Source organism: Fistularia commersonii, chromosome 28, assembly GCF_037954325.1.
Source record: "Fistularia commersonii isolate RoL2024-O1a breed Wild chromosome 28, RoL_Fcom_v1.0, whole genome shotgun sequence".
In the NCBI taxonomy this organism is placed as follows: domain Eukaryota; kingdom Metazoa; phylum Chordata; class Actinopteri; order Syngnathiformes; family Fistulariidae; genus Fistularia; species Fistularia commersonii.
The window spans coordinates 428,531-451,618 of NC_141311.1; the positions used below are offsets into that span (position 1 = coordinate 428,531).

Here is a 23,088-nt window from a genome sequence, read left to right on the forward strand (position 1 = left end):
CTTCTTCTCGCCGCCACCCGACGGGTCTTCTTCTCGCCGACGGGGTCGTCGCCTCACCCAGCCCCGGGTCCCCGACGGGGTCGTCTCCCCCTCGCCGCCACCAGCCGGGTCGTCTCCCCCTCGCCGCCACCAGACGGGTCGTCTCCTCCTCGCCGCCACCAGGTCCCCGATGGGTCGTTCCTCGCCACCAGCCGACGAGTCGTCTCCTCGCTGCCACCCGCCCCAGGTCCCCACTGGGGTCGTCACATTGCCGCCACCAGACGTGTCGTCGCCTCGGCCCCCGGGTGTCCGACGGGTTGTCGCCTTCTTTGGTCCCTCAGCCTACAACAATAGAACACTAACCCCTGCGTGGATCAGCTGACTCAGCTTCTCCTGAGCCTTCTCCTGGTCCACCTCCTCCTGGAGGTCCCCACTGCTCTGTCAGAAGGTGGCAAGGACCCGGGAGACTGAGATGTTCGCTCCCCTGCACCCGAGAACTTCTCAAGAGGTAGGCTATTGTGAGGGATTTCTTCTACGCTGCACCCCGGCCTTTAATCGGCCCCTATACTGCTTCCCCAATGATGATGCCGAGATTCAGTTTATCCTCGGCCTCCTTATCGGCGAGGCCCTAAGATGGGCTGAGGTTGCATATTCAAGAGTTCTTTCAGAAATTTAGGCAAACCGCCCAGTCCAGAGATCTTCAGGCGCTCACTTAAGGTCAGCGAATGGTTTCCGACTTTGCCGTTGAGTTCAGGACTCTTGCGGCGGCGTGTTGGTGGCTCTTCTGTGCTGAAGACCTTTTTCATGCCCTCAATGAGACCAGGAAGAATGACTTCGCCCCCTTGGACGAGCCTGAGGACCGAGAGGGGCCGAATATCCTTGGCGACCCGCCTCGATCTGCTGAGGGAGAGGAAAAAGCAAATAGGTGAACAGCGGGTTGGTTAGGCATCGAACTCACCAGTCGCGGTCTAGCTGAATATAGATGCAAAGTTTTTGGGCGGGCCTAGATTATGGTGGCTTGCTGTGGAAGTAGAGTTGAAGTGTAGAAGCTTGGGTTAAGGGGGTTGTCATGGCAATGGGGTGTCCTACGTTGGAACGAAGGAGCACCTTAGTGGGGTTACCTGGGCTGGAATGTGAAAAGGGGAGGCTAAACGAGAGTGAAACCTGTTGGATCCCGTGAGCGGAGGCTTGGGGCTGCTTCTGGTGGTGGGTCTCCTGGTTTGGAGGGTGCAGATGGGCCTGGACCGTGGGTGCAAATCAATTTTGGTATTGATCCCAGGACGATGTGTAAAAGGTTGCGTCTGAGGCCCCCTCTGCTGTTCAGAGATGGGTTTTTGGTTTTGACGAAGATGGCTTCTTTGACCCCTCACCGTCTGTCTTCTCTTGGGGTTGGAAACATACCGGTGTATGCAGTTTGTTCAAACACCCTTCGGAGTTTCTCTGAAACCCTAACATCATGCGGTATGATGATCTTTTGTTCATCTTCCTCTGTTCTACATTCCCGCGCCCGGTTTCTGAATTGGCGACAGCCCGATATGGGTAGCCAGAGGATCCGAGGCTTTCCTAACCTGCATCTCAGGCTTGCTTCCTTCCGTGGCCTGTTGATGTAAAGTTCTGAGTACCCCCAGTTTGTGCTCAAGGGGGTGGTGTGAGTCAAAGTAGATCAGAATTGCTCTATTTACAAAGTCATTTTGCAACAACAAGAAATTTGCTTTGGTCAGCAACGCTGAACAGACGACATGTAACACGCGCTAAATGGGAGCAGGACGATCATGGCTGGTTGTGCAAAATGGCATGTTGACTTAAATGAAAGCGGTAAAACACCTCTTCAAAGCAATAACAAAAATAATTCAGTCTTTTGTCCAAAAATAAATTCCAAACCGTATCCCCAAAAAATTGTATCACCCAATGACTGAGTTGAGTCAATGATAGTGCTCTTATTTGGAGCCTCATCTGTTAAAGTGATCCAATATCAGGTTCCTCTGAGGAACTCGCATGGTGGCCACACTGCTTTCTTGACCGTCCTCGGTCTTCACTGGGCTCGCCATCTTGATCGGAATCTGCCGCTCACCAGAAAACCAATCCGAGTTCTCCATACGATAACTGTCACGGTCTCGCTTTCTCGCGTCAAACTTTGCTTTGGGTTTAAAGGTGATTTTAAAAGACTAAGTGGATAGAAAATAATCAGTTTTAAGGAATTTCTCCAATTCAAGAGCGGGGAGCTCATGTTGTTCAAAGCAGGGCTGACTAGGCAAAAAGAATCCAGTTAATTCTCTGGGCAGCTGGTGCGCCATCTAATGTAATTCTTTGATTACTGCATCGAAGTCTCCCTGTATTCAGAGGGGTTACACCCCCCCGCTCTGCATGAGTGGCGTCATGTCAAGCATCAGTCTGCAGAGCACGAATAGGAGAAACTCCAGAATCCTTGATGGCATTTCACTAAGGGAGCTTTTCAAGAGACTTTGTGCCAAAGAGATTTCGAGTTTCCTCACTCGTGGTAGTGAGAACGACCAGAGGGTCTGCGTGTCCTTTCTGATCCATGTTTAGTGTCAGTGGGTTTCGGTTGTTCTCAGTATCTATGTGTGTCTATCGTCTTGATCGGTGCTTTGCCAAATGTCAACAGCAGCGTCCGTTTCATGGCTCTCCGGGATGACGTGGGACGTCTCCACAGCAGCTGAAGAGCCACTTGTCGCCTCCACTTCAACAGGAAGTTGTTCATTCGCACTCTCAGGTTCCTCTGTTCCAACTGCTACAGGAGGGTCTCGGAGGGTCGTGGTTCTCAAGAGTCTGAGCTTGGCTTAGCCTGGTTCTTGGCCGCTGGGCTTTTGTCTTGATTCATCTTCTTCGGCCTCACACAAGTAGAAGATCCCTATGCAGAGTTTGGACGGGGCATCTCCATCCATGGGTTCCACTGTATACACTAGAAGGTCTCCCTTCCTTCTCAGGACTGCACATAGTAGATTCCCATTTATCTGCAAGTCTGTTTATTTCTCAGCCGCAAATTTCATACAAGTACTTTAACACCTTGCTCGACATTAGACTCACCTTGTCAAAACGGTGCTTGTTTTGCTCAGCGACTTTCTGTGAAATCCCCTTTGCTCTCTGATGCTTTCTTCAAGCAGTGATTTCAGAGCTTTCACAGATTAAGAATGGGGGCACAATTCTTACCAGGCAAACAGAATACAAGGTCTACTGGAGTCTTGGTTGGCGCCCAAACGTTGACTTGTGGGCGAAAACCAGTGACCTTGTTCTTGGTACAATTCTAGGCATGGGTCAGGTTTCACATTGTCTCCAGTGATTTTTCTTGTCAGTCAAGGTACCTATCATGCCTAAAAGAGTTTGATTGAAATGTTCTAGGGTTCCTCCAGGTTCATCTTAGGGTTTCCCCTAAGATGATAGGGGCTGGTGCGCGCTTTGGTGATACTGCCAAGGGCACAGGGTTCTTTAATGAGTTGGGATTCATAGTCCCTGCCTCGGTCACCAAGCAGGCGTTCTGGGAGCCCATAATGCATGAAGAACTGCTCCCAGAGTGACTTTGCAACTGTTTTAGTTTTCTAGTCTTTTGTATGGCTGGCGACGGAATACTTAGTAAAATGATCAATAATAACTAGGATGTCTTGCATAGTGTGACTATCAGAGGACAGATAATCCATGTATACCAGTTCCATGGGCGGGTTGTTTGGATATTCACAGGACATGCTGACTTTTCAGGTGGCGTTTTCCCTCAGACGGTCGTCCCAAAGTGTGGGGCAACAAGTCTGCGGAGGTTCTGAGTCCTCCAGGTCACGGCGAATTCTTGTCTCTGCAACCGGACTGGAAGACGTTTCAGCCCTCGTTAGAGAGGCTTCTTCAGTTCTAATGAAACCCCATCTCTGAACAGAGGAGGCCTCAGATGCAACCCTGCACAAACCTACCCATGTGCACCTCCAAACAACCAGGAGCAGCTTCCACACGAGCCTCAGCTCACGGGTTCCAACATGTTTCACGCTTTTGTTTTGGCTTCACCTTTTCACACTCCAATCCAGGTAATCCCACTGACTGTTGCAACGAAGGACACTCCATTGCCATGGCAACCCCCGAAAACCTAGTTTCTGCAGATCAACTCTTCCGCTTACATAACGAGCCCCCATGATCTAGACCCGCCCAACACTTGGCAGTTCTATCCAGGGGGAGTGAGGGATGAAATATCTTCAAATGAAGAAGTTCAAGCCCTGTTGCAAAGACAAGAAGTCACCATGACGTGATGAGGCAGAACCTCCACAGACATAAAGCTCTCGCTTCCTCGCCGCCCTTATGATTGCACATTAAATCTTTTCCCTGAGAAGCTGCTACCTGACAGTCGCCATTTAATATTCCTCATGTGGAAGGAGAAGCCATGGAGAGATCCATCCACCCCTCCTCTCCCCTGGGGTAGTTCTTGTTTGGAAGGACTGCTTGCTCTACGCCTGTAAGCCGTCTTGCACCGGCTTCTCCGCTGGCCGCCAACAAGACCACCTCTTCGTGGCTTTCTGAAGCCAACTCGGGCTTCCTGGACCCCGTCCTATGTCCCTCCACTGGCTCCTGGTCGCCGCCCGCATCACGTTCAAGACCCTGGTGCTCGCCTACCGGGCGGTGAACGGGACAGATCGTCTTCTCTCCGATCTGCCACCTCATCACTCAGAGCCCCCGGACGCCGATCCAACCGGTCTCTGCTCTTCCTGGTCTCGGCTCCTCGGTGGTGGAACGAACTCCCGAAAAGGTCAGAATCGCAGGGTCGCTGCCCATCTTTTGCCGTGAGCTGAAAACATACCTCTTCACCAAGCAGTACTCTACTAATTGCGCTTGGGGGGGGGCAAACAAAAAAAGTGTGGTTCTGGGATGGCTATTTGGTTGAGTTGTCACTTCTGATTACTGGTACTGGATCTTTGGTGACTGAATTGCACTTTTTGTAAGTCACTTTGGATAAGTGTCTGCCCAGTGACTAATGTAATGAGGTGGCGGCTCTCCCAGGCTACCGTCCTCGTCCCACCCAATCCTCACAAACAATTCGTGCTTGAGATTAATGCCTCTGAAGCGGGTCGGTGCAGTCCTTTCCCGACACCAGGACTCTGACAGAAAGCTTCACCTTCGTGCCTTTCGGTCCCGCGGGTTACCTCTGGCCGAGAGGAACTATGACTTGGGGAATCGAGAACTTCTTGGCATCAAGCTTGGTTTGGAGGAGTGGCGACATTAGTCGGAGGGTGCTGAGTCTCTGGGGCTAATCTGGACTGATCACAAAAACCTGGCTTACCTTCAGTCGGCCAAACCTTAACTCTCATCAATCCTGTTGGTCTCCTTTTCCCGGTTCAACCTCCATCTCGTATCGTTCAGGTGCCCAAAACATGAAGCCCGACGCTCTTTCCCGTCAGTTCTCCAGGGACACCGACGAGACCCCAGCTTCCATCCTGCCGTCCAACAACACCGTTTATCTCCTCGGGCCACTGAAGATGTCATCGATAACTGGTCCGCCCGGCATAACGGACGTCCCCACTTCTGTCTGCGCTCGTCTCCTCCACGGGGTCCACTCTGCCGAGTTTTCTGCCCATCCAGGTGTCGGCTGAACCATTGGCCTGATAAAGCCAAGGGGGGAAACCCTGCACACTCCGTCCCATGGATTGTTGATTCCCGTCGGCCGGGGATGGCAATCCCCGGTGGATTGGGAGGACTATGGTCCGGAGGGCCGCTCTTAGGTGCCTCACTCTGATCCATTCTCTTAACGGATTGCCGCTCTTCCTTCGCGTCTTGTTCCTCTGGACCGCCAGGTGGCGACAGTTGGCGGCGACGGGTGATGCCGGGATTTGGGGCTCTGGGTGAAGCCGCCCTCGGCAGCGAGCCGGATCCAGCAGGTGAGTGAATCCAGCTGGGGGCGCCGGCACGCCTGTGGCTGATCAGGAGGATCTGAGGATCCTGCCGCCAGCCCTGCGATGCCAGGAAGCTGGTTGTTCCTCGCTGGTTCATTGGCCGCTGAGTTCTTTGTCTTTCGCTTCCTCACTGGTTCCTGATGGTGGACGCCTCTCACGACTGGCTCCTGGTTCCTGAGAACCCTGCCCCAGCACAGCTCTCCAGTCACCTTCCTCCTCAATAAACCCTTAAGACGCCCGACCTTCTGCGTGTCCTTGCATTTGGGTCAAACACACCAAACATGACACACAGTGACGAGAGTGTTTTTATGTGCGTGATGTAGATGAACACTTATTCCCTGTAAGGTGAGGCTTAACTGTAGTCGCCCAACTGGTGCACAGATGTACCTTTTGTGATTTCAGTCCCGCCGTGAGCTCGTCCGTCCGTCCGCCAGACGGGCGCGGCGCCTTCACGTTCAAACCCCGACTCCGAGCGGCCACGAAAAACTCATCGATTAGCGGCTATCCAAACAAAAGGTGTGTTAAAAATAGATCCTGAGAATTCACTGATACGTGCAGAGCCTCTCATTAATTCATGAGGGGAAGCTGCACACAGACCTGGGATGCAGAGGCCCGGCGCTGCTGCCTGTTGAGGAAGCCGGGCGGTGCTGTCATGCCCTGCATTATGAATAGAGTTCCTGCACACAAAGCCCATTCAGTCCTCCCAACACGCCACTTAAATCTTTCAGGACGGCCGTGGCCGCTCAGACTATCGGGTGGCAACATCTCTGATACCTCCATCGTCGTGGAGCAGCGGCGTCGGTCAACTATTAGCCGGCGCGCGCCGGAAGTTCCCCGATGCCGTTGCTTCCCCCGGATCGTCGGAGCGCATCGGTTTATCGGCTAAAGATGGGACGCACATTAAAGTTTCACATGGACTTAATCAGTAAGGCGAGCCTGACTCTCCCTCCTTCATATGAGTTTTTAGGGACAATGAGGCGCAGACATCAATTATTGAGGCGCTGAGCAGACAGTCGGGCCGCCGTCCCTCCTCGCCGGGAACGTGGACATCGGAGGTGAATTCATTTCCTTAGTCTCTGCGACCCCTACACACCCCTGACTCATTGGAAAGACCGTGTGTGTGTGTGTGTGTGTGTGTGTGTGTGTGTGTGTGTGTGTGTGTGTGTGTGTGTGTGTGTGTGTGTGTGTGTGTGTGTGCTGGACCTGCCTCCCAGGTGTGCTTGAGGTGGAGCAGCTGCAGGCGTGTCGCTGAGAATTATTGCACTTAAGCCTGTGTTTATTTATGTTGAACGCAGCCGACCCGCGTCTGTAAACACACACTTTGCGAGTCCGTCCTCTGTATTTATTTATCTGGATTTGCTTTGCCGCTCTTCCTCGGCTCCTTGAACCCGCAGTCCTTTTGTCGCCTACCAGTCACGACGGGAGCAAATGACAGGGACCCGCCGGTTACGAATAACAACAGTGGAGCTCGATAAACACGTCTTTGGTATTTGTGTTTATGAAATTCAAATTAAAGTTAGCGGTTCAAAGAGATTGAAGATTCAAAGTGTTTGTCGTTCGTACAGTGTGGAGACGTGTTTCCCCGGACAATGAATTTCTTGCTTTGCTGTCCGCAGGGCATTTGGATTTGCGACTGGCGAGGTGCAGGTGGAAGGGTGAGTGCACTTTAAGAACGGACATTAGTTGCAATAGAAAAGTTGTCCTGATGGAGGAGTCCACTTTGTTTGAGGGGAAAAAAAACCACATGCAACTGCAAGCGCGCCAACACGTCTGCCACGGAGGCCGTGAATACGCAAGGAAGCGCCGCGACCTCCTCAAGTCAGATGTAGATAAACTGAATTAGACCCAGATCCCGTGTTCTTGAACATGCAGAATCACTCATTAGATTCATTATGAATGAAAATAAAGACGCCGTCGTCGCGAAGCTTCTACAGTGAAGCTGCTCGATCAGCTGCTATTGATCCCCGATGGCGGGATGAGTTGGAGGTGTGTGACGGGCAGAAGCCCGGCGTGAACGGTGAAAACAGTCATGAGGTCACGCTCTGCCACCGCCGGCCTACAAGGACCAGCAGCGCCGCGGACCTCCCGGGCCCCCCTGCCCTTGGATCCAGGTGATCTGCTGTCACCCGATCTTCTCCCGCCGTCCCACAGCTCATGTTTCCTTCCTGCTCAGCGCAACGTCCTGCACGAGAACCCCCGGCTTCTGTTTCCCCGTGGCTTCCCCGACCTCCCCGACACGTATGCGGCGCGGCCCAAAGCACCCCGTGATGATCTTCTCATCCGTCCAGACAGCTGACCAACGTTGATGGTAACTTGGAGAACCTCCAGAGAGGAGCTGGAGCTGAGAGAAGCTGCGTGGTCGTCCGCCCCGCAGATCCCATCACAAACACGACCGCGGCTCAGGAGACGGAGCTCCGCACGCCCATCTTCCAAAGAGATGAGTCTCTCCGCTGGAGTCGTATTTTCCAGACTCGGCGTCGGCGGCTCCACCTCCCGTTAATGCCAGGGTGTCCCGTGGGTTCGCCTCTGTGGAGCCGAGGTTCCCGTCTCCTCCGGCGCCTCTCAGAGGACGAGGAGCTGCCAAGTGCTCGTTAGTTCAAATCCCGCCAATCCTTTAAGTACAGAGCGGGAGAAGTGTTATTTGAGGTGCACGAAGGTCCTCGGAGCTCCGGGTCTGGACCGTCGCTGTCAGATCTCATCCTGGTGGACCCAGTTTGTTCCCTCCTTTCAGATGTTTCACCTCTCCTTCGCTGAAGAGCCTCGGGATGAGAGGAGGAACATCTGCAAGGAGACAAAGCAAGGCCAGAGGCCGACAGAAGATCTGACAGCAAGTTTAATCAAAGGGGAGGTGGAGCCACGCCTCCATCTGGGAGACGGACAAGGCTTTGAAATGAATTCTAATCAGCTGCACTGTCTGGACCAGACTAGGACCAGACCAGGACCAGACTGGGACCAGAGTCTCCCTCCTCACCCAGACCCGTGAATTGTCATGCTGTGTGTTTAGCAGCTTAACACAGTTTGGTGCTCACTGCTGCAGTTTTCCTGGATACTTAACCAAATTACACACCTGTGTGTGTGTGTGTGTGTGTGTGTGTGTGTGTGTGTGTGTGTTCTCAGGGTGCATCAGGGTTCAGCTGGGTTTGCTCCCAGAGCTGGAGATCAGGTATCACCTGATCCGGCCCCCAGGTGACCGTCAAGGTCGCTCCTGCGACTTTCCAGTGGCGTCAATAGATGTATTGATCAGGGGGAGGGCGTGCACGTGGGCCCGATCGGTTCACGTGGAAGATTTCCCTTCTTACGCCCCCTTTGTCAGCACAGTCCCTCCTTTATTTCACTCGCCGGAGCTCAGATTGGATGCACGCAGACAGAATCACTGTGCTCACTCGGGTTTTATCACTTTATTTAAGGGTGAAGTCAAGGTGCACCAGGCAGATATACATATATCTATATATATACATGTGTATATATATATATATATATATATATACATACATGGAGATACATCTATATGCATAAATATGTATCCATACATATGCCTTCATGAGGTCTGTAAAACATGACAGAGAAAAGAGTGTTGCAAAATGTGTTTAAAAAAATTCAAAACGTCTTCTCCGCCAGGTGGAGGCGTCCAGCTGAGCTTAGAGAGCAGGAGATGTTAGCGGGGGGTCGGGGCGCCGTCAGGCTGGGCGCGGACGGCGAGTCCACGTTCAGGACAAAACCATGGCCTGGAACTCTGGAGGGAGACAAACACAGTGAGACAGCTGCCTCCTTCTGCAAAAATAACCACAAAGAACCACTTCTTACCGCGTATAACGTATGTAACCATATAGTAACCACTTATTACCACATATAACCAACTCTAACCATATCTGGCGACATAGAACCAGGTGTAACCAGAGTGTAAGTGTGACCCCGCGCAGCGGCGGCGGCAGGTCACTGCTGTCCTAGAATTTGAGATCTTGTTCTGGGGTTTTACTCCAGGTTTGTATTCCAGGGACCCGGCGGACAGAACTTTGCTGGTGGACGGAGACATGCGGAAGGTGTGGTCTCGCCGTCCGTGCGCACGCAGTCACCACACGTGCGCAGCCTCACCGTCGGCGCCGATCCTGCCGTCGCTGTCGTCGTCGGCGGCGCACAGGAAGGCCTTGGTCTCCGTGTCCGTCAGAACACGAGCCCCCGGGGAGAACCTCTGCAGGAAGAACCTGCCGGGCAGAAGATCCGCACACACACACAGCTTAGACAGACGACGACCAACAATGAGCGGCACAACACACTCACACACACACACACAGTGTTGCTGTTGTTGTGTTCACTCATTAGGCTTGAACTAGTATGAAGGTAAAGACCTTCTGCTAACTTGATAGCATCTCACGAAGAGGAGTGTTCTCTGGTGTGTGGAGGTGTGTGTAGGTGTGTGTAGGTGTGTGGTGGTGTGTGGAGGTGTGAGAGAGCAGCCACACTCTCCCCACAGGTGAGAATGAGACGGGGCTGCAGTCGCTCACTTCAGCTCCTCCTCCTCGATGTAGCCGCTGCCGTCGTTGTCCAGGATCCCAAACACCTTCTTCACGTCCTGGGGGCTCTTCTTGCTGAGGCCGCACATCTGGAAGAACTTCTTGGGGCAGAAGGAGTCCGGCGCTGAGCGGAGAGAAGGTCAGGTCAGTGAATTTGATTTCGATATCTCAGCGGACGACCTTCTGGGTCCCGATGCGGCCGTTCTTTCCACAGGTGTAATGAAGGCGTCGTGATGACGGAGGAGAAGCGGCGGGCGGCGGCGGAAGCCGATACCTTGGCAGTCCTTGACGGCGCCGTCGATGGCGTCGGCAGAGAGGATGGATGAGAGCGACATGGTGTTCCTGCGGGAAGCGAGAACCGGGTGAGTGTTCGGGCCGCGGCGCTCGGACGGCGTCCGGGCGATCCTCCTCGCGTCTCCCGACCCCATCCTTTCCCCGAACCCCCCGAAGAGCCCCGAGGGGACCACGGACGGGAATCCCGCGACCGTCGGGGTCGTCGGGCTCCGAGACTCACCGTGCGAGGAGATCCCGGCGGAGGCTGGTACTGCAGACGGAGAGGCGACGCTGAGTGGAGCCTGCCGCCGCCGGCCGGGGTTTTATAGCGCCGCCGGCGAGGACAAAGGGCTTTGCTTGAGTTACCTGTGCGTGGATCAGGTTCTGAGCGCCCGCCCCCGATCCGGTTTCCCCGCTACCTAATTAACCTTTGCCGCCCCCCCGCCGGGCGGAGGGGCCGGCCCCGGCTCACGCGCCGCCCCTCGTTCTGCCCCGTTCTTCTGCTCCGTCCTCCACCCCCTCCATCCACCTCCACATCTACAGAGCACAGGGAGGATGCCCCCCCCCCCCGCCCCCGTGCACTGATATTAGCTTACAGCACACCTCCCTCCGGTCAGGGACGCCTTTTTTGCAGAAACTGAAAAGCCGAGAGACGGCGAGAGAAAGACGCGTCATCGTTTCTGCTCGGGCAAATCAGCGTCTCTGCCGATTGGATGATCCTCGGAGGTCAGGAGACACCCGCTCCCTCCGCCGACGCTCCTCTGGACTCCGCCCGTCCCGACCCGCTGCTCGGGCGGAGTTCAGGTGATCTTCCTCCAGATGTAGGTCACGGCTTGGGTGTCAGAGCCTTTGACCTTCCCGCCCTCTCCCGGTCCGGAGCCGCCGGCGAAGGCCGCCGAGGTCACCCTGCCGCGGCGCTGGACATGATGATGATGCTGTTGCGTGATGTGCACAATCTCCTCATCGGGGTATTGAGTCACGCTAGGCCACGACCGCCGGTGTTCGATTTGCAAACCGAGCTCCCGGGCGCGCAGAGGGAACCGGGGGCCCCGTGCTCGCACTCGGAGCCCCTAAGGGACGGGCCCGAGGCCCCCCGAGGCCCCCGAGGGCCCCCGAGCCTCAGGGGCCACCTTCACGCCGCCGAGGTGATGTCCAGGAACAGGGGAGCGATGAAGTTGAAACTCCGTAGAGCCATCAACTTTAAGGCCGGCGGACACGGAGGCTCTCCGGTGTTCATCGGTTCCGGGGCCGACGCGGGCTCCGGGACGGGCCGTTACTCACAGGTGACTCCCCGTGGCCTTTCATTATTTAATTCTCGGCCTTCTTTAATAATTGAGCGTCCGCTCGCTGCCAGCGGGCGCTTTGTCGTGTCAGCCTTAAACACAACCCCGGTGCCAACGCGTCGACGGCGCCCTTCGACAAGAGGCGTCCGCCGGTCTTGGGCCGAGCTCCGGAGGAGAAACCCGACCCCCCCGCGGCCCCCGTCTGTGTGAGAAGAAAAAAAAAGGAAACGACCGGACACCCGATCGAAGGCCCCGGTGAGACTTAACCCTCTGTGGGCGCGTGACGTCACGCGCCATGTTGATCCCTCGTACGCTATTCTGTTACGAGGCGATCATTTATTCATTTACATTTGCTAATGCTCCCTGAACCCCCCCGCCCCGCCCCGCCCCGCCCCGCGGTCACGCAACATTTGGTCCTTTCACCGTCGGGGTGTTCAGTCAGATCAAGTAAAAGGTTTAAAATTATATTTCTCATTCAAATATAGGTTTCCTTTTCAAAAGGAACGTGCGGCATTGAACATAATACGAAGGCGTGTGAGAGATCGATTATTCCATTGAACCTCTACGTTGATGATTACGTCGTATCTTCACGTATCGTCGACAGAAAAAGTGCAATTTAAACTCACGTCGGAGTTAAAGTACTGCTCCGAGAAGTGGCTCATTTGAGTTGAACTCAGAGTAAAAGCCGCCGAGTGACTTCTATCGCTGGGATTCTGTCTGAAACTAAGCAAGACTGTTTTCTGTTCAGTTAAATATACTTTTTGGCAAGATCAGGATTTAGATTGAAAGAAAGGAAAAAGAAAAGAAAGAACTACAACAAACTGAAGGTGTGTCCTGATGGTAATAATAATAATTAAGAAGCCGCAGCTGCTTCGGTGGACCGGCATTTTCTCAACCTGTGATTTTATACCTTACCGCCTGCCGGCTGCTTTCCAAGATCTTCCACAATGCTAATCTTTCTGTCTGTCTGTCTGTCTGTGTTTGCATGTGTGTTGTGCAGCTGATGCAAAGTTGCATCTCTAAGAACCCTTGTCCTGCAGTAAGAGGCAAACTCTCATGTTTCAATTTGTAATGATAATATTTCATGAGACATCAAGCTTCACTGTGATTGGATAAATGGAGAAGAACCGGGGAAAGAACCGGAAGCCCGTGAGCCTTTTTCTGCCGGCGTGTGCCAAAGGCGTCGGACGGTGACAGCTAGTGGTCGCAGAGCGAAACCGCAGTTTGCAGGAGGCCCGGTGAACTTGTGCGGTCGTGGAAAAAAACCTTTTTAGGAAAATGACGAGCGTCCCGATCAAATGAATGCCAAAGTGGCAGGACGGAGGTAGAGAGGAAACGCCCGGTGACCGCAGGCGATACGTTTGGAGGTAAGAATGAGAGTATTGTGGCCTCAAACGCAAGCTGAGAATGTCAGAAGTGCTCGGCGGCTCCGCTGCAGATCCACCTTCAGACAGAAAACACCGCCGTCGGCTGTTATTCGTCCTCGAGGAGAAAACGAACAGGCCGCACCCCCAGTTTCATCTCTTCAGAAGCTACATCTTGTCAGGGATTCAGAGCGGAGCGTTCCCTGTGCACACTGATAACTCCCACTCTGTGCATGTTTGCACACGTGCACACGTGCACGAACACGGGCACGTTGCCTGCTTTTTCCTTTTCCTGCATCAATCAGAGCTCCAATCAGAGCGGCACAGTGAGAGCACAACTCTTTATTGGGGACAAGTAACAGACTCCCATTGACCTGTGTGTGTGTGTGTGTGTGTGTGTGTGTGTGTGTGTGTGTGTGTGTGTGTGTGTGCGTGAGAGACGAGAAGGAGTGACCAAGACCTCCGGAGGGAACGGCCACCAAATAGGGCCGACAGGACTGACATCCACCCATGAGACGGTAGCAAAAGAATATTTATTGTTTTCTGTTCCTTCCTGGAAAGTGCATAGTAGATTTTACAAGAGCAAAATTCATATTTAAGAAATGAACGCAGCCGGGAGACGCGGTCGTCCCCGTGAAGAGCGGCCGCAGGAGGGAGACGCTGTCAGCAAATGTATAAAAATGATGTGTGTGGGGTGGAGGAGGGGTCGAGGGGTCGAGGGGTCGAGGGGTCGCGGGCGTCGGCGTTGGTCGGTGTCTCTTCACGCCTTCACCAAGTTTGTGAACTCTGAGGAGGGACAGAAGCAAAGCGGGGTTCAGTTTTCCCGTCGGAGCCGCTGTCACGCAGGACGCGGGTCGGAGGCCGCCGTACCCGTCGCGCCGATCTTGCCGTCGCCGTCGGTGTCGCCGGCTTTGAGGAAGGTCGCGGTCTCGGCGCTGTTCAGGGCGCGCGCACCCGCCTTGAAGTTCTGCAGAAACAGCCTGGGGAAAGAGGAGGAGGTGAGGTCACTCGGTCGGCTCCTCCAGACACCAGCCGCTCTCGTCATCTCCTCATCGACCACAAACTCGTATTTCCCAAACTCCTAGCATACTGATGTCACAAAAGACAGGAGACACAAGAGGCGCGAGTCCCCTCTTTCTTTCTCTGCTACGAACAGCCAAAGAGGAGCGTCGCAGTGGATCCACACTTTTCTCTTTGCATTTGCAAGTTTGCATTCTCCTTTGGAAAAAGTTCTCTGCGGGATTTCATGCAAACGCCGACAGGAGGAAGGAGCCACGTTGAGCGAGCGACTTCTCCGGCTCTTCTATCTATTTATACCCGGGGGTTTGGCGATCACCAGAGCGGGAGGTGGTCGGCAAGCCTCAGGAGGGACGGCTCTGACCTGCCGGAGCCCGAGGAGCGCCGGCTCTGTGGGCCCGGTTCACAAAAAGGAAAGGCCGGTGGGAAAGCGTCCGGTGGAAAGAGCGGCATTCGATGGAAGGCGATTATCCTCGTGGAAAAGTATTTTCTATCGGGTGTAAACTGTTTGACGGGAACGGCTCGGACCCCGGGTGCGTCGACGGCTCTTACTTCAGCTCATCTTCCTCGATGAAGCCGCTCTTGTCCTGGTCGATGATGTTGAAGGCCTTCTGCAGGTCGGCGTCGGGCTTGCCGGTCAGACCGCAGGCCTTGAAGAACTTCTTGTGGTCAAAAGAGCCGTCGTCTGAAAAGGCAGCGCAGAGAAGTTCAGCTCTCCAGGACTAACCAGCCTCTCCACCCCCCCGACCCCCCGACCCCCCCGAGCCCCCCGACCCCCCGAGCCGTGGCGGCGAGGCGTCACCTTTGCACCCGTCCAGGGCTGCAGCCACGTCCGCGTCCTTCAGCACACCTGAGAAGGCCATCTTGATCTGCCGGGGACAAAACAAGTACTGAACTCACGGCGAGTGTTTGGGGGTCACAGGACAGCCTGCACCTCACACACACACACACACACACACACACACACACACACACATCTTTACACTTAGACATATACCTCCATGCGTCTGGAAGTATACGTCTAGGTTTGATTTAAGGCGAGTGTGTGACAGGTTGTAACTCTATAGAACCGGCGTCCCGTGCAGCTGCCTTCCTCCCCCCCGTGGGCGGGGGTGGGGTGGGGTCGGGGGGTGGGGGGGCAAAAAAAAAAAAGGAAACGCTCAACTCATCCCTTTCTTAAGATAGACGGAGTGCGAGCTTGGCGTTAAATGTTCGTGAGTGGACTCACCTCTGAGCTCTGAGTCGGGGCGATGCGTTGGGGAGCCGGTCGACTGCAGCAGGTCCCTCCCGGTGCCACCGGTGACCTTTTATAGTTTCACTCCATCGAAATCCGAGGCATTAGATAATTGACACCGCCGGGGCGGCCGGGTGGAGTCTGGAGGGTGCAGCGGGGGCGGAGGAGGGGAAAACGTGGCCCCTCGTCAGAGCCGGGGCTATTTTAGGTTTCACAAACCAAGATGCTTAAAAGGTGCGTTTGAAGAAGTCTTCTATATCCTCCACTGCTAAGAATAGGCCCGTCTGCGGCTGCAAGTGTGTGTGTGTGTGTGTGAGTGTTTGGTCGGGCGGGGGGGGGGGGGGTCTCAGTGCAGCTGGCGACCCGGCCGTGACCAGCGGGGTGGACGCTTGTCGTGCACGGCATTAGCCGCCCGTTGTCTGTCTCCTGGTGTCACGCCGCAGATTTGGATGATATTCTACTCGGGCATTTACGTCACGGCGGAGGGGCCATCTGTCGGTGACTGCCGGGCCCTGTGTGTGTGTGTGTGTGTGTGTGTGTGTGTTGGTGTGTGTGTTGGTGTGTGCATGTGTGAGAGCTGCTGCTGTGATGAGAATTGTTGTCTTTCCAGATGCTAATCTGCCCCTTTTAGACCGAATCTTTTTGTTTGCTGTTAGAAGAAAAGCCAGGTGTCTCCTGAAGGCACCTGAGGAGGTTCCTGTGCTCTGAACCTGCTGCCCTGCAGCTCGGCCTCAGAGGTCCACCAGTAGGTGGCGTCGCCGCCCTGAGGCGGTGACCACTTTGGGGTCACGGGGATGTTCAACTGCGGTGCCACCTGTTTGTGGACGGCCCCCGCCGGAGTGGTACGGTCCGTCTGACACGGTTTGGTCCAGATGACATTCCTCAGGAAATGTCAGAATGAGGGGATGAATTCGACAGTTTGCAAAGGATTACTCAAAGACCTTCCAGGAGGTCGCGCTGATGTGTGAGCGGCCGTTAATAGCTCCCCTGTTGTCGCAGCTCGTCACCGAAGGGCCGGCTCCCTGGGACCGGCGTGCGCGCGCGTGCGTGTGTGTGTGTGTGTGTGTGTGTGTGTGTGTGTGTGTGTGTCGTCCGCGGGCTGCAAACCTCCTTGTATTGTGGAGGTATGCGAGCAAAGCCCGGGGAGCTCCCCGGCCCGCTGCCAGCTCCCGGCCGGCTTCGGACGAACTCTCGCTCTCGTTATCCAATTATCCCGGGGAGCGGCGGCCAGGTCCGGCCGGCTACCTTTCAGCACCTCCCGAGCCTCGGGAAACCCCGGCGGGGGGGCGGCCGACCCGACCGGGCGCCGTCCGACGTCGCGCTCCGCCAAACGCACAGACAAGCGACCTGGAGGAGATGAGTTTACACCAAAAGAGTATTTATTCCTGGTTTTTCACTCTGCCTCAGAACTTTGCAGATGGTGCTTTGTACATTTCCGGTTCGGTTTTGCACAAACCCCGGTTCAGAACATTTAACACATTCCAGTTTCACTAGCAGTAAAAGGTGTGTTCCATGTTGAGAAGCAGTCCGCAGGCAACTCATAAATAAGGTATAAAAAATATTCTTTCAGCTGCTGGTTACACAATCTTGCAGGGCGTCGGCACCTCCATGAAACGAAGAAGATCTTGGTCGGTGGGAATCTATGCCTTTACGAGGGCAGCGAACTCTGCGGGCGGAGAAGGAGAAGGAGAAAGGGGTTAGCGGAGAGCTGGAGTCCTGGCCGGACCTTCTCCGGACCTTCTCCGTGCATTTCGTCTGGTTCCTCTCCGCTCCGTTCGGGGGCGGAGGAGATCCTCACCGTCCACGCCGATCTTGCCGTCACCGTCGCTGTCGCCGGCGGCGAGGAAAGCCTTGGTCTCCTTGTCGGTCAGGGCTCTGGCGGAGGCGGAGAAGTTCTGCAGGAACAGCCTGGCGGGCAGATAGAAACAGCAGCACTGAAACATCTCCTCAGGCCCGGGTCTCCAGCTTAGCTCCAGGCCTAACTGCTCCTCTGAGGAATCGTTAGGATTCCTCAGAGGAGCAGAGTGAACCCGCTCGGAGGACGATCGTAAGTTAGCTGAAATCAACGCATCGGGAACTTCTCACTTCAGCTCATCCTCCTCAATGAAGCCGCTGTTGTCCTGGTCGATGATGCTGAAGGCCTTCTTGACGTCGGCCGCGGACTTGCCGGCCAGACCGCACGCCTTGAAGAACTTCTTGTAGTCGAAGGAGTCGGCACCTGGAACACAGGTGGAAGCTTCGTTACCGCGGCGACCCGGGCTGCTCGATCAGACCGCGGCGTCTCTTCCGGTTTCGGGGTCAGGCGGTCCCCCGTGACCTCTCACCTGCACATCCGTCCAGAGCTGCTTTCACGTCAGCATCGGCGAGGACACCAGAGAAGGCCATCTTTCTTCTTGAGGGGGAAGAACACAGCTGGGTTACTGACCATCACACACTCGCCAGCGCCCGCAGATCGACCCTCGAAACGCTTTCGGTCGCGGAGACGCCGCTTCGACTTTCCCTTTCTGCACCGCTGGAACCCAGAAGGTCTCGGCTGGTCGGCACCGAGAAGACCGGAAGCTTCTGACATCATCCTCCTGTCTAAGCTGCACACAGATGCTCTGACAGCCCTTCCACTGCCCGCACAGGGAGAGTGTGACTCTGTGTGTGATTGTGTGTGTGTGTGTGTGTGTGTGTACCGGCCGGGGACTGAGTGTGTCCCGGCACACCGTGCAGCTCTGACACTAAACGGTCGAGGTTCCTTGCACAGACCCCCCCCGCCCCCCCACCCCTCCCAGCCCTTCATGACACCGCGGCCCCGCAGCCTCCCGCCGGGCCCCGCCGGGCCCGCAGCGCCCCGCCGGGCCCCGCAGCGTCCCGCAGCGCCCCGCAGCGCCCCGCAGAGCCCCGCGGGTTCGATTCTTTTGGGTTGTTTTTTTTTTTCTCTCTCTCTTTTTGTCAGATCTTCCGGTCTTAAGAGCTCTGCAGCAGCGCCACGTTATCATCCACAAACGACGGTCCAAACGCCGCTTCGGATCCGGCCGACGCTCTGGCTCTGGTTCTGGTTCTGGTTGCGTTTCCCATCCCCTGTGCAGAGTTATAGTCCACGCGGAAGCTCGGTGGGAGCCTTCTCCTGCCGTCCACTCACCTTTGCGCTGCGCGGAGGAGAGGAGAGTGAAAACCAAGGCGGATTCGGCTTGAATGGCGGCGGGCCGGCGGGCCGCCCTTATATAGCCCGCGCCAGCGCCTTTTACAGCTCGCGGACCGTATCGGGTGCCGGGATGCAGGAGTTTCGAAAAAATGTGTCTAGTGGCTCGGACCTATTTTTAGGCCAACGCACGCGGACGGGTCTGTGCGTGTGTGCGCAGGCCTATAGCTGGACGTGTGGAAACCCGAGCCGCGCCGCGACGCGCTCCCACCCGTGATTTACAGCCAACTCTTAAAATGCGGGTTTTGATATTGCGGTGTCATCTGGGAGTAAAAATACACGTGTGAGAGTGTAATAAGTCCACCGCGCGGATTTCATTTCGAGGAAGAGCAAATGAAAATGCCACATAAAAGCGGGGGTGGGTGCGGGTGCGGGTGCGGGTGCGGGTGTGGGTGCGGGTGCGGGTGTGGGTGCGGGGGGTAAATATAACCCGCTCAGTGGATCCGGAAGCCGATGAGCGCTTTCACCGGCCTCCTCCGTGTCTATGGAGGTGCGAGATCTTTGACGGCCTCCTCCATCAACGCGTCTCGGTTACTGCATCGGGCGTGTGCGCGGGCGTGTCGTGCACCGGCCATATTTCGCGCGGATGAGTTTGCACACCGGTGGACCGGAGCGTGCGTGGCGCTAAAACCCCAGCGGCCCCGGGGGCGCGCCGAGCCCGGCGCCTCCATTCATGCGTCGTTACGCGTGAGCGCGTCCAGCTGCTGCCGAGCTCCACGCGGGACCAGGTCCACGGGGGTGAGCCGGTGTGGCGGCCACGAAGACGAATACACTTCAGAACAGCTTCCCGGGCATCCGGGTCACGGTCAATTCGTGTCGAAGTCGTCTTGTTGTGCCAACTGGACTTGAATTTCAAGAAAGAAGAAAGAAATTGTTGAAAAAGAAGGAAACTCAAGAAAAAGAAAGAAACGCAAGAAAAAGAAGGAAATTCAAGTCCGGTTGCCACAAGCAGAAGATTCCGACAAGAGTTCAGAACGGCTTCTCGCGTCTCTCTGAGGAAGCCCGCGGCTGTGCGTGTCTGCCGAGGGGGTTCAAACATCTGAGCCCGACACCCGAGTGCTTCGGTTTGGTTTGCTCCGGTTTATCTTCACACAGAGACACGACCGACGGATAAACGGAGAAAATCACACAGATCGCCAGATCACGTGGTCGATACATTTATTGATCGCTTCCGGGATGGATTGAAAACACGCGGCGTCTCCTCGGCGAAGCCAGCATGTCAGCCGCTGCTGCGACATCAGGAGGTTTCTGGTCTTTGCGTCGCAGACCCGGAAGGTCAGGGTTGGTGCTGAAGGAGGCGGAGGTCCTGCTGGCGATTTATTTCAGCAGATCGCAGAACTCTGTGGGAGAAACACGCCTGTGGATGAGCACGAGGCTGCGCTTCAGCACCGGGAGATGGACAGCTCCCGGTGCTGGATGCTGAAGGCCTCTGCTCATCCTCTGCTCATCTTCTGCTCATCTTCTGCTCATCCTCTGCTCATCCTCTGCTCATCTTCTGCTCGCGTTAGGACTTCATCAAGCTGCTTTTTTTCGTCTTATGAAACACCGACCTTCCATCCCGATCCTGCCGTCCCCGTCTCTGTCTCCCGCAGCCATCAGGGTCCTGGTCTCGGCCGCCGTCAGCTCCCTCGCCCCGGGGGAGAAGTTCTGGAGGAAGAGCCTGATGAGAAGATCCGAGTATCAGCACGGCAGACCGTCTCCGAACGCATCCGGTCGTTCATTCGCACTATGAGGAGGCGAAGAGGAACCTCCTCAGTCACAGCGGGCTTACTTTAGCTCCTCTTCCTCGATGTACCCGCTCTCGTCTTGGTCCAGCACGGTGAAGACGTTTTTCCGGCTGGCCTCGGAGGAGCCGGCGAGTCCAACTTGTACGAAGAAGAGCTTGTAGTTGAAGGTCCCCGGAGCTGGAGAGAGGGACGAGGACACGCGGGCGGATGTGAGGCGGGACGACGCTCGCGCTCAACCGCAGCGCTGACTTTCCTTCTTTGACCTGTGACATTTAACAACATCCATCCCGCAGCTCGCGGTGCCTTCAACCGTCGCAGATGAAATCATCAGATCCCTAAAACCGCCGCAGAATACAGCCGACCGCCGGCGGGTCCGATGCGACTCGAAATGTCAAGGGCTCCTCATTTATTGAGTGCAAACATTCATGGGGGCTGTGAGCGGCTGTCAGTTTGAGCGCTCGGCCTTCGTGAGAAATCTCCTTTCATAATGTCTGGAGTCTGAGCCGACAAGGTTCGGTATCATTTTGCCCAAAACGTGGCTTACGGGAGGGGGTTTCCATGAAGGAGGCCGCGTGAGCACCGACCTTTGGTTCTCATCTGGGCTCTTGAGCAGAGCGGCCTGTCAGCCAGGCGGAACCGCCCGAGATAAATAACGAGGCACTTCGACTCACCCGGGCTTTTTTTTGCGATCGGCTGTTCACCGTGTGAAATCTCAACATAAACACGCATCTGCGCGGTGACTACGGCGCTGCCGCGGAGGCCGCGCGGCTCCCTGCCGGCCCGCCGACCTCCGCGGTGGAAAAGACACGGACACGGTGGAAAAGTAGCGGACTTTTACTCACGCTGGCACGCTGGCAGATCTGCAGCCAGCGATGTTGGTGCACGCGTGAGTCGTCTGACTCACCTTGACAGGCTCGGACAGCAGCCCTGATGTCCTCATCACTCAGCATCCCTGAAAATGCCATGGTCCTGTGTTGTAGCCTGAGGGACACACACACACACACACACACAGGCATGCCAGTGACAGTAAATTAAAGTGGCGCAGGTGTTTCCTGCTGTCAGACAAGGGTTTCTGTTGGAGGAACAGGGAGAATTCATCCGTGCACGGCTGGTCTTCAGCCGCACAGCTGTCAAGAAAGGCAGCGCTCTTCCTCTTTCAACACACAAAGAAAAAAGAAAGACAATGTACATACAGAAGCGTTCCTATCAACGGCAAAGGGTCTTTTCTCTGCAGCTTAAATTCAGCACCTGGGACTCGGGAAGGAAATCACTTGTTGCAACTTGGGGTGGATAAGCAAGAGGAGGGTCTCATCCTCTTCTCCCTCTGCTTCATTTGGAAATGTATTATAACAAAATGAAAGTGGCAAAACACACACACACACACATGCAACGCTGCTGACTGCAAAGCCTCAGAGAAGCACCCTAACCCTAACCCTAAACAGGACGGCCGGGCTACTCACTGCTCGGTGTTGGGGTTGCTGCTCGCTCCGATGAGTTCCTGGTGCTCCTTCAGTCTATCGGCCAGCAGCGCTCTCCTCCAGCTTGGCGATCCTGGCTGAAAGAAGCAACCTGACGTATCTGTCCTCAAACCCGGGCAGGGTTTTCCCACCGCTGAGTGCCTCCTCCTACTTCGTCACTTAATCAGAGCGCATGATTTTCTCACGGGTTTTTCTTCACTGTGAAGATGCAACCCGACACGCAAAAAGGTGACCGTGAAAATATCTTCGCTGGTCACCTCAAATATCTAATAGGAGATGTATATTTTTGTTCATTTAACACATTCATTCGTTACATTTGATGGCAATTTCATCTGCCAGTGGTCAAACTAAAACGATACCGTAGCTTTTTGCACGCAGGAAGCCTCAAATCAGGGTTTAGTCATTGGAGCTGATCTTTTTAATGCCTGGTGAGATATTCACAGGGAGTTACTGATGAACATTCAGGGGCATTAAGAACACGTTCCCATCCTTTGGGGGAAGTTAAATGTTAAGCTTTTCTTCAAAATCCCTGCTGGGTTTCAATCTAGAGTCAAAATGAGACCCTCAGTCCGAGTGTCCATTTCAAGGCTCTGAACATCGATCCTGTTAGAATTCACCAATTCCTTCTTGGTCTGCTGTGGAATCGCTCGGTGCTCCACACCGGACCGTCACCGTTCGGACGCACGACTGGTCCCGCTGTGTTTCCGCTGTCAGGATTGTCTTATTCATGTCCTCGCTCAGATGTCTTTTGATCATCTCACACGCGGAGGAGACAATAATAAATGCCAAACATAAACACTTTGAATCTGAATTCTTGAACACTGTCAAGAATATTCCTTCCCCCTTTATTATCTGCAACTTTGACATATATCTACGTTGTCGTACGTCCTGACTTTCTCACCACAGCAGATCCATCTAACCATGTTCTCTGCACCTCTTTCACTACATCTATGCATCCTCTCTCTGGTCGTCCTCCAGACCTCCTGCCTCACTGTCCCAACCTCAGCATCCTTCTTCTTGCTCTTCTACCTCTCCTTTAGTCTTTTCCCTTCAGGATCTCCACAGCGAATCCATCTTCTCCATCTCACCCTATTCTCTGGATCCTCCTCTCTCACTCCAACTACCTTCATATCCTCTCTCATGACATCCATCCATC

The 23,088-nt window shown here is 54.9% G+C and overlaps 4 protein-coding genes across 5 annotated transcripts; all 4 read right to left on the reverse strand.

Annotated features, from left to right (window-relative positions):
• Positions 1-9,271: 9,271 nt before the first annotated feature.
• On the reverse strand, positions 9,272-10,947 carry pvalb8 (parvalbumin 8). The gene is made up of 5 exons (XM_086175643.1): positions 10,884-10,947; positions 10,644-10,711; positions 10,361-10,493; positions 9,951-10,060; positions 9,272-9,591 (listed from the first exon to the last, which is right to left on the reverse strand). The coding sequence occupies exons 2-5, from the start codon at positions 10,702-10,704 to the stop codon at positions 9,566-9,568; spliced, it is 330 nt and encodes a 109-aa protein (XP_086031769.1). The 5' UTR covers positions 10,705-10,711; positions 10,884-10,947; the 3' UTR covers positions 9,272-9,565.
• Positions 10,948-13,805: 2,858 nt separating this feature from the next.
• Positions 13,806-15,628, reverse strand: LOC147217056 (parvalbumin beta-like). Its single transcript, XM_086176130.1, has 5 exons — positions 15,535-15,628; positions 15,109-15,175; positions 14,859-14,991; positions 14,160-14,269; positions 13,806-14,075 (listed from the first exon to the last, which is right to left on the reverse strand). The coding sequence occupies exons 2-5, from the start codon at positions 15,167-15,169 to the stop codon at positions 14,050-14,052; spliced, it is 330 nt and encodes a 109-aa protein (XP_086032256.1). The 5' UTR covers positions 15,170-15,175; positions 15,535-15,628; the 3' UTR covers positions 13,806-14,049.
• Positions 15,629-16,897: 1,269 nt separating this feature from the next.
• Positions 16,898-18,756, reverse strand: LOC147217057 (parvalbumin beta-2-like). Its single transcript, XM_086175908.1, has 5 exons — positions 18,668-18,756; positions 17,865-17,932; positions 17,626-17,758; positions 17,339-17,448; positions 16,898-17,206 (listed from the first exon to the last, which is right to left on the reverse strand). The coding sequence occupies exons 2-5, from the start codon at positions 17,923-17,925 to the stop codon at positions 17,181-17,183; spliced, it is 330 nt and encodes a 109-aa protein (XP_086032034.1). The 5' UTR covers positions 17,926-17,932; positions 18,668-18,756; the 3' UTR covers positions 16,898-17,180.
• Positions 18,757-19,880: 1,124 nt separating this feature from the next.
• On the reverse strand, positions 19,881-22,406 carry LOC147217058 (parvalbumin beta-like). 2 transcript variants are annotated; one of them, XM_086175659.1, is made up of 5 exons: positions 21,915-22,406; positions 21,359-21,435; positions 20,499-20,631; positions 20,278-20,387; positions 19,881-20,067 (listed from the first exon to the last, which is right to left on the reverse strand). In XM_086175659.1, the coding sequence occupies exons 2-5, from the start codon at positions 21,417-21,419 to the stop codon at positions 20,045-20,047; spliced, it is 327 nt and encodes a 108-aa protein (XP_086031785.1). In that variant the 5' UTR covers positions 21,420-21,435; positions 21,915-22,406; the 3' UTR covers positions 19,881-20,044. The 2 variants fall into 2 exon arrangements, with proteins under 2 accessions (XP_086031785.1, XP_086031784.1); XM_086175658.1 differs by having other exon boundaries at positions 19,881-20,387.
• Between the last annotated feature and the right edge of the window lie 682 nt (positions 22,407-23,088).

Excerpts from the sequence above, each read along its gene's own strand:
- pvalb8 (XM_086175643.1), bottom strand. The coding sequence starts at position 10,704 with ATGTCGCTCTCATCCATCCTCTCTGCCGACGCCATCGACGGCGCCGTC. Across the intron at positions 10,494-10,643 it reads CGCCGTCAAGGACTGCCAAG|CGCCGGACTCCTTCTGCCCC; the intron begins GTATCGGCTTCC and ends CTCTCCGCTCAG. Across the intron at positions 9,592-9,950 it reads CGGCAGGATCGGCGCCGACG|AGTTCCAGGCCATGGTTTTG; the intron begins GTGAGGCTGCGC and ends GTCTCCCTCCAG.
- LOC147217056 (XM_086176130.1), bottom strand. The coding sequence starts at position 15,169 with ATGGCCTTCTCAGGTGTGCTGAAGGACGCGGACGTGGCTGCAGCCCTG. Across the intron at positions 14,270-14,858 it reads ATCGAGGAAGATGAGCTGAA|GCTGTTTCTGCAGAACTTCA; the intron begins GTAAGAGCCGTC and ends CTCTTTCCCCAG. Across the intron at positions 14,076-14,159 it reads CGGCAAGATCGGCGCGACGG|AGTTCACAAACTTGGTGAAG; the intron begins GTACGGCGGCCT and ends GTCCCTCCTCAG.
- LOC147217057 (XM_086175908.1), bottom strand. The coding sequence starts at position 17,925 with ATGGCCTTCTCTGGTGTCCTCGCCGATGCTGACGTGAAAGCAGCTCTG. Across the intron at positions 17,759-17,864 it reads AGCTCTGGACGGATGTGCAG|GTGCCGACTCCTTCGACTAC; the intron begins GTGAGAGGTCAC and ends CCTGTGTTCCAG. Across the intron at positions 17,207-17,338 it reads CGGCAAGATCGGCGTGGACG|AGTTCGCTGCCCTCGTAAAG; the intron begins GTGAGGATCTCC and ends CTCCGCCCGCAG.
- LOC147217058 (XM_086175658.1), bottom strand. The coding sequence starts at position 21,419 with ATGGCATTTTCAGGGATGCTGAGTGATGAGGACATCAGGGCTGCTGTC. Across the intron at positions 20,632-21,358 it reads TGCTGTCCGAGCCTGTCAAG|CTCCGGGGACCTTCAACTAC; the intron begins GTGAGTCAGACG and ends CCCTCTCTCCAG. Across the intron at positions 20,388-20,498 it reads ATCGAGGAAGAGGAGCTAAA|GCTCTTCCTCCAGAACTTCT; the intron begins GTAAGCCCGCTG and ends TCTTCTCATCAG.